The sequence below is a fragment of the Barbus barbus genome (genome assembly GCF_936440315.1).
Source record: "Barbus barbus genome assembly, chromosome: 49".
Classification (NCBI taxonomy): domain Eukaryota; kingdom Metazoa; phylum Chordata; class Actinopteri; order Cypriniformes; family Cyprinidae; genus Barbus; species Barbus barbus.
Window position 1 is genome coordinate 5,883,723 of NC_136727.1, and position 12,667 is coordinate 5,896,389.

Consider the following 12,667-nt stretch of genomic DNA (forward strand, 5'->3'; position numbering starts at 1 on the left):
GCCCCAAAACCTGAAAGATCTGGAGAAGACCTGTATGGAGGAGTGGGCCAAAATCCCTGCTGCAGTGTGTGCAAACCTGGTCAAGAACTACAGGAAACGTCTGACCTCTGTAATTGTAAACACAGGTTTCTGTACCAAATATTAATATTTTTATCATGCAATAAAATGGAAATTAATTATTCAAAAATCATACAATGTGATTTTCTGGATTTTTGTTTTTAGATTCTGTCTCTCACAGTTGAGATGTACCTACGATGAAAATTACAGATCTCTCCATTCTTTGTAAGTGGGAAAACTTGAAAAATCGGCAGTGTATCAAATACTTATTTGCCCCACTGTATGAATACAACAAATAGCATCATGTACTGAGTTTTTGACGAATTACTGCAAGTTTAAATATTACAATTTTAAATAACTCAACTTAACAAAAATAACTAGTTATAATGACACAAAGGTATAGCATAAATGCTCATATACATTCACATGCAACAATAAACAGGCCAGAAATCCAATATATACATGCATATACACAAATACCCAAATACACACAAATACATACATACACATAAATAAATAAATCAAATAATACAATAAAATAAAATAAATAAATAAAGGCCCCCAGTACAAAACATTTCTGACATATCTTTTATCTTATCAAATATATCCCCATTATCCAAGCATCTTTAAAAGTCTTACATCTGCCTTTAATAATACACATTGAATTCCTGTAATTTAATAGGATTATTTTTAATTAAAAATATATACTAAAATCAAATATCCAGTGTATTAAGTTTTAACTTTTTAATATTTTAATAAAAATACATGATTATATAATACAATATCCAATTTTATTATGTAAAAATACAATAAATAGAATTACTGTAACTATTATTTTTAATTAAAAATATATACTATTAATCAATTTTTGCACGTTGAAAAATAAATATGACCTCATGCTGTGTCAATCATGTTTACACACTGCCTCCGAAACTTTCGTCAGTCACAAAAAAATTCGGATCGGGTTCGATTTTCTGCCACCGTACAAGCGAATGCCAAAATCCAGAATGGCGATTGTCAAGTTCATCCACTTCATCTCGCAGCACAAAGCACTGTATATAGATCTTTGCACACGGAGTTCACAGAATTTTGGTGGTCTTCTTTTTAATATGTGGCTCTAGTATCGCTAGCAAAGCATCAAACTGAGCCACTGACATCCTGAAGCAAACTTTGAACCGCCCGTGATAATCCCGCTGCTCCTTAATAGGAGGGGGAACTCTCCGTCCTCGCTAGCCTATATCTCAGGATTGGATGGACTCAATAATTCCTTTCCTCTTTTTAAGAAGCGAGAGGACAACAAAGTCATCCTCGCTGCTTGAAGACTCCATTTAGTACTTTTTTTGTCATTTACGCACATTGAAAAATAAATACGACCTCACATTGTGTCAATCATGTTTACACACTGCCTCTGAAACTTGTCCGTCATTAAAAAAAAACTAAAAAAACGGACCAGGTTCGATTTTCTGCGTTTTCGGATTCGTTGCAAGCATTTTGATAGGAAAGGATGACGAATACGAAAAACGCATATGAAAATGTCAGACTCTGTGTGCAAGGACCTTTACATTTTTTAATTAATTATTAGAATTGAATAATAATTCAATTAAATTGTGTTTTTAATAAAAACATACTATTATAATTTTATTATATATTAAAACAATGGCACTGTCTATTGAGTAAAAAACATTTTTATATTAATTAATTCAATTTGATTATTAATATACAATTTTATTATTTATATATATATATATATATATATATATATATATATATATATATATATATATATATATATATATATATATTTGATTAATATACTATTAATCAAATGTCCAATTTTATTATATATTAACACAATAAATGGCACCATGTATTGAGTTTGTTTTAAAGGAATTATTATGGTTTAATGTTAATATTTATACATTATTAATTAAAATAAAAAAATAAAATATACACAATATATATATTATTGTTTTAATGTTTTGCTTGCATAAATGACTGTTATTTGTACTTTTGGTTTCAAAAAATATATTCAGCTATTTCAAATGCTTTCTTTGAATTAAGCATGATATTAATCTTATCTAAAGTAGGCCGGTCGCCTTCAGAAGTGAGTGAAAAAATCTCATTTGTAAATGCATGGAAAAGAGCGACCAGGACATTATTCACAATTTCTCTTTTTGCAAGCATCCAAAACGGCATGGGAGTGAACAAATGATCCAATTTTCCTTTCATTTCTTGAACTAGTCTTTAATGTGGGCCTCTGGCCGGGCTCTCACTACCACCGAGGGCCGTCACAGTTCTCTGCCGTCGTCTGACGGGAAGAACGCGAACATGCGTTGAGCTCACCGAGCGAGGAACAGATGCTGTCTATTTTGCATTTGACTGATTTCCTTCCCTCAGACCAGCAGTTTCACATCTCTCTGCCATATGGCGCCACGGGACACGGCGGGGGAAAAAAAAAAATACGGTCTACATTTAAAGCCTCCCTTGTGCCCTTCCATCTCAGAAAAGCATCTTTACGATGTGGAGGCGCTGAAATGCATTATCTGTCTCGTAGCTGTTGTCTCACCGTCTCCCCGAGGGAGCCGATCGTCAAAAACGTGACAGGACGCTCAGTCCATAATGACGAAGTTTTGATGTCGGCGGTTTATTTGTATCCGCGAGGCTGTGGAGGAGTTTGATAATTGCGATTGTCTTCCTTCGAGGGCCGCTAATGAATTTTCACACCTCTGATTCGCTCGTTCGCTTTCCCTTTTCGGATTCTAGCGCTCTTCTTTTTCACACCATCCCCTCCGAGCTTTGCATTAGCCTTTCTTTCTTTCTTTCTTTCTTTCTCGCCCTCTCCTTCTCACTCTCGCTGAAAGGTCTAGTATGGATCTTCTAAAATGTCAGCTGAATTTGTGAGAAGCCGAATAAAAGCTCCACTGCTGTGCTGTCTCTTAACGAGCCGGCTTGCCGAAAGAAAGCCAGACACTAGCAGAAAACAACTCCCGCTGCGTATCTGAACCCTTATCACTGTCTGGAGTGGCTCTGCGGTGCCACCTTTGTGGCCGCCGATCTGTAACAGTCCAGGACGGATGGCTAAAAACTCTGAAATACTGAAAGGTTCAAACCGGGAATAATATGTAGATCATGCACCGGTTTCAAAACATGAAATTGGATGATATGAGTTGTGTAAATGGGCACCTTCGTGACCACAGATCTGTTAAAAGCAAGGGCAAATGGATAAAAAATGCCATGTTTGGAAATGTTTGCTTTCTTGGATTCATTTTTTTTTTCTTTTTCAAAAGGAAGAAAAAAAGGTTTACAGAACGTCGAAATGAATAAAATGATGCATGATGAGATTCTTCAGGGGATAGCAGTAAATTATTTTTTTTTCTGCAAATTTACAACACTCGTGATAAACAGGGCCAAACAAACCATCTTAAAATATATATATTTTAAGATGGTTTAAAAAATTTAAATATTAAATAAGAAAATCTAAAAAAAAAAAAAAAAGGAAATAAATGAATTATAAGTATATATATATATATATATATATATATATATATATATATATATATATAAGTATAAATTAATTGTTTCTGCAAAACTGTAATAGCAGATCTATAAAAGTACATGGAAAATGTCACTCAAGCATAATCAAAAATCAATGATAATAATAGTAAACATAAGTTTTTTTGTTTTTTTTGTCTGTACATTAATAAGGGCCAGAAAAATGAATAACTGCTTTAAAAACAAATAATAAAAATAAACTGTTTTTAAATAAAATAATTAAAAACAAACAAACAAATAAAAAGATTAAATAAATTTAATAAATAACACATTTTTGCTAAATTTTGATTGTGGATCTATAAAAAAAATAGAACAAACAGCTAAATACCACTCTCTAAAAAATCTAAATAAAATAAAATATAAAATTATATATAAATATTTGAAAAATATTTGAATTAACAAAAAATGTTGAAAACAGCATCCAGGGGGGTGGGGAGTATGAAAATAGATTTTAATTATGAAATATAATGGTTTATTTAAAAATACAGTTGCCAAATGCATAGGCTTTCTAGCATTAATATGATGCTACTATAGCAACAATTTAGGACAGTCCGTTTCAGAGTCACATTTTAATTGTTACATCTGACACACAAAGCTAAAGGTGTGATTAAATCATTTCTATTGATAAATAGAGAGCTAGATGATCGTAGTTAGTTGATTATTTCGCTGTATTGTTATTGTTTGTTGCTGTTCAAGTTGTTCTTACCTAAAATGATGCATCTGTTAAATGGGTCGCAATGAATAGTATGTCTGGGAATCGGTCGCAATGAGCTTGTGTTTCATTGTAAAGCAGACACAATTAAGTATTGCTGGTGGTTGTGGTAGTATCACTTGTCTGTATTTGTGGCGATGGATTTATAAATATCTTGGGCAAACAGCTAAATGCTTTACGTTGAAAAAAGTTCCTCTTCTGCAATTTTTTTTTTTAAATGACAAAGAAAGGCTGTTGTTGTAAATAAGAATGTGTTAATTGACTTGTTAAATACAGGTTAAATTGAAAAATACATTTATGATGGAAATTTCCGGACTATAGTGAAGTTTTGAAAGCATACTCACACCTTGAATTATGTAAATATGCTCTATTTGCCCATGACAGCGTTTCGATCAAAATTCTTGGTGTCTGGTTTTGCGAGTCTGGAAGCTGCCTGGTTTCTCTCAGAAGTGAAGTCTTGACACGCCGTCGCTGTGGTTTTCACTCATGCTTTGATGGGTGAGTGTTGAGCTGACGGAGACGCAGCGCCGCATGTTTGTTTTACGCTTCAAATTAATCAGATATGTGCTGCAAGTGTCTGATCTACAGTCATGTGATCATTTTCTGTGTCTGCAAGCAACTGCTGTAATTTAACAGCGATGCTGTTCTGTATGCGAGAGCCATTTGCATTTCTAAGCCGTTTAAGCCACTCATTTGACCTTGGTTTTTTATGCTTTATAATGTTTTAGTTGACATAATTGATTTAATAAAGTTTTACAGTTATTTACAATTACTACACAGTATGTGACCGTGTCAGTGACCTACCATAGAGAACGTTCAGTTTCTACCATATAAACGCCACTCAGAAAACCCTAGCAACGACATAGAAACATACTAAAGCTATTTAAAACACCTTAGCAACTGCTTAGCAACAACTTGACATCATGGTGAAAATTCATATTAATGAGAAAAATAAAGTTTCAAATACATTATAATACAGAGATAAATAATAATAAATTACATATATTTTAATTATATATATATATATATATATATATATATATATATATATATATATATATATATATATATATATGAAGACTTAATTTGCAGAAACAGATAACTCCGTTTTTAACAATTCTCAAAAATCATGTTTTTTTTCATTGTGCTCTCAATCAAACTGTAGTAGGGTTATTTTGATTAGGTTAAATTACTAAAAAACACAGCTAATTAACACAAAATAAAACCATGATAACACACTAAAAAACGTGATTTTTGAAAAAAAAAATGGAGTTACCTGTTCATTCAATATAAATTCATATTAATATAAAATAATATAGATATATTATTAAAATAATAATATCATATTTTTGTTAGTAATATCTAGTTAGAGAAATATTTAGAAGAGAAAAAGAAAGAACTTTTAATATAATATAAAGGTAAATAATAATAAATCATATACAGTATATTGTTTTCTGTCTGTCTCTCTCTCTCTCTCTCTCTCTCTCTATATATATATATATATATATAAATAAAAACAATTATAATATTATTTATATGAATATATAATGTTAATTATGATAATATATAATAATACAATTTAGATATATATTATTAAATTAATATAATATTTTTGTATTATCATCATCATCATTATTATTATTAACATTTCTCAAGTTCATTATATGATAAAAGAGCGGCAAGATCATTTTGCTAAACATTTTTGTGTTCCGAGGAGGAAAAAGTCATGTAGATTTGAATCGATAAGAGGACAAATAAATGTTCTCAGTTTTGTCGTTTAGGTGAACTACTTATTTAAAAAACAAAGAAAACATATAGGTTGTGTTTGGAGTGCATGTGTGTACAGATTGTGGCTTTCAAGCGCGTCAGAGCGGCGGGCGAACACACAAACACACAGATGTACGTGTGTAATAAGACAGCAGCAGCTGGCCTGTATGTGCTTATATCTTTGTGTTTGATTTTGCATCACCAGGCTGTTGTCAGAAGACAAGCTGACGATCTGATCGATGGCATTGGACTTGATGGCGAAAACAAAGCTTACGAAGATTTCACAAAGTTTTCCAGCGGTGACGCTGAATGAAAGCGGCATTCTTGATTTGACAGATGCCAAAATTCATTCTGCCTCACCGTGGCCGTGATAATGAGTCATTTTCAATCTGATCTATTTCTGTCGTTCAGTGCGCACACCTCCTTTTTTGTCTTCAGAACGTTTCTGCCTGTTGTTCTTTCGCATTTGGATTCTCTCGTAAGTTCGGCAACAGAGGGGAGGATGGTTTTGACATCGCTTTACTGAGGATCAGCGCCCTGGATCAGCCGTGCCTTTATAAAGCCCGTCAAATACAGAGGGGTCCAAAAGTCCCAGACCAAACTGAAAATCTGGGGTTCAAAATCTAATTTAGACCTGGAAATAAACAGCGTTTTAGGATTTGAGTGCAACTGCCACTATCACAAAAGACAAACCAAACGCTAAGACATTCTTAAACTGTTAAAATAGTTTAACTTCTCATGAAAAATAAAAAAGTAATATATAAATATTATGCATAAGATGTTTAATTAAAATTATTAAAATAATAATAATAATAAAATAAATAAAATGTATAAATATTAATATTTATTTATCAATATATTTTTAGGATTAACACAAAAAACAAACCAAATGCTAGGACATTCTTAAATTGTTCAAATAATTTAACTTCTCATTAAAACTATTATACTGACTAATATAAGCTTAAAAAATATCTCTCTCTATATATATATATATATAACTTCTCATTTACTATTATACTGATAAATATAAGCTGAAAAATGACATACACACACATGAATGTGTGAGTTTATGTATACTTAAATATGTGTGTGTGTGTTTAAAATATATTTACTTAAAATAGTAAAAAAATTAGTTTAGAAAATATATACATTTTTTATTTATTTGTCAATATATTTGTTATGATTCAAGTGCTGCTGACATTAACACAAAAGACAAACCAAACCAAGACATTCTTAAATTGTTCAAATAGTTTAACTTCTCAAAACTATTATGCTACAAGCTTAAAAAACATAATTATATATATGCATTTAATAAAAAGTTATTTTTTTTATAAAATTACATTGTTAATACACAAAATTGATTGATTAATATATAAATATTATACATTTAAAAACCTAATTTAATAATTTAATTTAATTATTTGACATTTTAAAAAAGTGAACTAGAATTCACTAATGATCTGACTTTTAGACCCCATTTTAAATTAAGAAAATGTGCCATAACTGCGATAATGTCAGGATGTTGCTAAGCAGTTGCCAAGCTGTTTTGAATAGTTTTAGCATATTGTGATTACCAAGGGTGTTGCTAAGTGCTTGCTTAGTTTTCCTGAGCAGTTTTGAGTTAAAGTTAAATAATGGCTCATTCTGAATTTGAACAGCACAAGTCCTCAACAAGCCACTTGATTTCAGGCCGTAGGACGGACAGTGCGAAATGAGACTCATGCATAAGTTTGCTCAAATGCAGGATGCTGACATTGAAAAATGATACATTTTTGGACAATAGTTTGTGTGTGTACATTTCACCTTTTTGTGCATTTCGTGGACTTTCACACATCTCGCAGCGTAGCAGCAATCCGCTGTTGGAGAATGTACATGCTGAACAGTTCCACTTCTGATTGTGGCGCGGAGCCTGCAGTCCCGCCGAGAGCCTTCGGGGGGTGCACAAGGACGACAGGGGGCTCTTCTTACCCCCGCGTCGCGACAAGGGGCTAACCTGCCTAAACCGCTTCACCTGCGGAGAAAAATCCTCCCCCTGGTCGGCCTTCAAATCAGAGCTCTGGATCTCCGGGGTCCGAACGGGCTCCGCCCCCTCGGGTAATTGAGCGAGAGGAGATCCGTCAGATGGTGAATCCCCGGTTCGTTTCCTCTTCTTTTCTTTGTTCACAGAGGGGGAAAAGAACGATCGGATGTCGTGCTGCTTGTCCCTTTCAAACTGTGGTGGATGGGAAGAAGAAAAAGAATGCTTTTTGTGACACACAAAGTGTTTGAGGCTAAGAAACTTCATCTCATGACAGCAAAGTGATGAAACCAAAGACATATCAGAGAAAAAAGCACTTTGTGAGGTTCAGGTTTCCACGACTGGAAGGTGGGAAGCCTCGTCTTGTTTAGGGATGTTAAAAGTACCAGTTCTGTCACTAGCAATGATGAATCAATCACAAAAAAAGATCACGAAAGTAGTAATTTCATTTGCTATAATGAAAACAACTAATTTTACTGCTGTTTGATGTTGTTTTAGTGTAATTGTCAATTTACATGTATCTATTTGAATTTTTTCATTTAGGATATTAGGGATGCACCGAATGTTTGGCAACCAAAATTATTCAGCCGGAAATGGCAAAAAAAGCTCTTTCGGTGTTCGGCGAAACGCACGTGATGCAATCAAATCAGCAAGGCTGCGTTTATTTGTACAGTAAAAATACATTACTGGTTCAAGAAGGGGGGGGGGGGGGGGGGGTCTCAAAAATGGCCAAAAAAATTATTATTTTACTAACTTATTAATTTTAAGTGAAATTGTGCTTTGTTGGTATAATGTTTGCTAGAATGTTAAAAAATGTTCAGTGTTAAGTAAATATTTTTAAATTGCTGTTAGTGGTGGGCGATATAGCCTCAAAATTATATCATGATATTTCAAGAATATTTGCGATAACGATATTTATAACGATATACAAAAAACATGGAACAATGTTTTATTGGTGATTGCAGCTGGCAGGCAGCAGCATTTATTACTGCAAACACAATGAAGGGCAGTTTCCATATTTTTCCAATGAGCTACTGTCATTGATGACAGACTACATAATTCAAAGTGTAAATCTATTGTTATAAGGTGGCAGAAGCAGCATTATAGTGCAATAGTAGTGACCAGTGTTGGACAAGTTACTTTAAAAAAGTAGTTATAGTTAGTAGTTACTTCTCAAATAGTAACTGAGTTAGTAACTAAGTTACATCATTATAAAAGTAACCAATTACCATGGAAAGTAACTATTGCGTTACTATAAAAACAAAAAGTTCAAATATGTCAAATAACTTGGATGCCTCCAATATTAAATGTTAAAAGAATGAAATGGACACTGCATGGAATAAATTATTATTTTTAAACATTGTACACTAATACAAAACAACAATTTAAAAATACTTATTTAACACAGAAATTTTTTTTAACATTCTAGCAGACATTATACCAACAAAGCACAATTTAACTTAAAATTAATAAGTTAGTAAAATAATATTTTGTGCCCATTTTTGAGACGGTCACGTGCCGGTTTCCTTTTAGTTCTGTTTTGCCCTTATTTGGTTTTTCCTGTCATTAGTTTAATCACTGTTCATTCAGTTCACCTGTGTTATATTAATTATCTTGTTTCCTCGTTTGGTTGGTCCTGAGTTCTCCCCTAGTCTTGGTCTGAGCTTAATGTTGTTTAATGGTGTAAGTGCGTTGAAGCTGATTAAAAAGATTCCCGTTTCATTATTCCTTCGTCGTGCGCTCTTCCTTGATCCACAACCACACAGACCGTAACAGAAGCTCAGACCAAAAACAGAAGATAGGACCAAAACAGATGAGGAGGCGTCTGATTTTGGTTCCCCGCAAGGGAGGTCCGGGGATCATCAGCCTGCTTCGGTCGCCCGCGACGATGATGGTTCCGCCGCCTGCGGCGAAGAGTGTGCCGCCGCCTGCGGCAAGGTTTACACCACAGCCCATGGCTCTCCCAAACCCGCCGGTTCCTGGCCTGGAGCTTCTGGACATGGCGATATACCCTGACTTCTTGGCTCCTGTCCTCTCCCCAGAACCCGCTCCTCGCCAACACTTTCCAGTGCCCGCTCCTAGTCAGCACTCCCCAGTGCCCGCTACTCCAGGGCCAGTCTCTACCGTGCCCGCTACTCCAGGGCCAGTCCCTCATGTACCTATGCTGACAGAGCGCCCCCAGGAATCCGCGCTACCTGAGCTGCGCTGCCCGAGCGCCCTCCTATGTCTCCGCTGGTCCCGTCCAGCTCCGCGCTGCCCAAGCGCCCCCAAGAGTCCGCGCTTCCAGAGTGCCCTCCTATGTCTAGAGGGCACCTGTGTTATATTAATTATCTTTTTTCCTCCTTTGGTTGGTCCCTTTAAAAGTCCTGAGTTCTCCCCTAGTCTTGGTCTGAGCTTAATGTTGTTTAATGGTGTAAGTGCGTTGAAGCTGATTAAAAATATTCCTGTTTCATTATTCCTTCGCCGTGCGCTCTTCCTTGATCCACAACCACACAGACCGTAACAGAGACCCCCTTCATGCAAATAAATGCAGCCTTGCTGAGCAGAAGGGAATTCTTTTAAAACATTAGAAAATATTACAGATCCCAATTTGAACACTGTGTGAATGTTATAATAAATGTATTAATAGAGCTGTTGTAATTATTATTAGTTATTGTGTTTTTAATTTTATTTAACAAAACAACAGTAAAATTACAATACTAACATTTATGAATGTTGATGGAGCTTTTATTTTGACGGAAACCCACAGGAAGTCCTTTTTGTTGGTTGACAACAGCAGATTTATAAATTATTCAAACACAGATGCACATATCACATTGTCACATGCCTTGTAAAAATTCATAAAAGTGTTACTGAGCAACTGACACAGTTTCAGTGCAGATTTCCCTCACGGTTTGGACTTTGAACCCTGGCTAAGAGACAGCGTCGCGAGCTCCGGCAGCGCTGTTTGAATGCAATTCATGCGTGTATTAGAAAACAATGTTCTGCAGTGTATTTAATTGTTTAAGGCCATTTCGCGATTTTAATAATCATACAGTAACCAGCAACAACCTCTTCTCATCGGAGACATGAGATGCACTAGTAAACGGTCTCTCGCTGTCTGTGCTTGTAATGATTTTTGTGTCTTTCTCTGACAGTTTTAAATGCTTCCACACTGCCGTCATATATGCTGCATTAGGGCACGTCTCCATTTGGTAGTGTCACGTCATTGTTCGGTACAATTCATTCAGTCTTTTTGCTTATTTTCGGCCGAATAATTTTCAGTCAGTGCATCCCAAGTAAATGCGTCATTGATATCGTGACGTGATATGTCACTTTTTTTATCATGTAAAAATTTATACCGGTATTATCGTGGACGGTATGATATGGCACACCCTTAATTGCTGTTTTGTAATTTATTTTTTCTTTGAAAAGCAAGACAAAACAGTAAAAAGCACATTTTGGCTATTTAATTTATGCATTGGTGAAAAACAAATTGGAAAAAAACATGGGGAAAAAAACATGTTCGGTATTCGGCCTCGGCCAAGAATTTTCATTTCGGTGCATCCTTATAGCATATTTGTTTTTGATATTGTGACAACTGTGGTCGCATTTTACGTTTAATTTATAACAAAAAATCAAAAAATTAAATTAAATGTTTACGTACATGAGAAAAGAAAATTCCATCCTTGTCGTCCTCAGAGTCACCTTTCATGGTGTCGCTTGGCGTCCACGCCTTAGCAAAGTTCAGAAAGTCCCATTTCTCTTCGTCTCCCACCTCAGCTTTCAAATACTCTTTCTTTCCGTTCAGAGCGCTGCCCGTAACCGTTTCCTGCCCATTTACATTTACATGTATACATTTAGCAGACGCTGACTTACATTGCATTCAAGTTACAGTTTTTACATTTTATCAGCTCTTGCTTTCCCTGGGAATCGAACCCATGACCTTGGCATTGCTAGCGCCATGCTCTACTATTTGAGCTACAGGAAAGCCACAATATCATTTGTACGAATCTCAGCAAATGAAGGCACATTTTCCAAACAAGTATCTCTCCAAAGTTTACAGTAGATATTGCGTTGCCACTTAATTTAGTCCCAAGACATTAAATATTGATTATTTTAGAAGTACTTCGGCAAGTCTGGAAACTAAGTTCGCACCAATTCAAAACTGTACATTTAAAGTAATCTATAAAAATGTTTACATAATGACAGTGAAACTTTTTGAGTGCATCTATTGGATACTGAAGGTGACATTTTTTTCCCTTATCTAGCTACCTTTCTGTTTAACATGGCCCACATAACGGTATCAAAGGTTCCTTTGGCGATGAGGTAGTGGATGTGCACCGTCGTGGTCTGCCCTATGCGATGTGCTCTGTCCTCTGCTTGTTTGATGTGTCCTGGGTTCCAGTAGAGTTCAGCAAAGACCACGTGAGATGCAGCCGTAAATGTCAGACCCTGAGCACAAGGAGATTCATCTGTTACATACAGTGTGACAGCAATATTTGCATGTGAAGTTACTGAAGTTGACACGCTTGAGAGTGTAACAAGGTTGAATAAAATAAAATACAGTGAGATGTTATGAG

The 12,667-nt window shown here is 35.0% G+C and overlaps 1 protein-coding gene across 3 annotated transcripts in view; it reads right to left on the minus strand.

Annotated features, from left to right (window-relative positions):
* Nucleotides 1-12,667, minus strand: part of zranb3 (zinc finger, RAN-binding domain containing 3) — a 70,973-nt gene that overhangs the window by 16,604 nt on the left and 41,702 nt on the right. For all 3 annotated transcript variants that reach the window (XR_013784029.1, XR_013784030.1, XM_079413170.1), the window contains exons 12-14: nucleotides 12,360-12,539; nucleotides 11,752-11,916; nucleotides 7,892-8,300 (exon numbers count right to left, since the gene is read on the minus strand). Coding sequence is in view for 1 of the 3 variants with exons in the window: in XM_079413170.1 (XP_079269296.1) it covers nucleotides 7,892-8,300; nucleotides 11,752-11,916; nucleotides 12,360-12,539 (754 nt within the window). In the remaining 2 variants the exon portion in view is untranslated. The remainder of the gene's footprint in view (nucleotides 1-7,891; nucleotides 8,301-11,751; nucleotides 11,917-12,359; nucleotides 12,540-12,667) is intronic.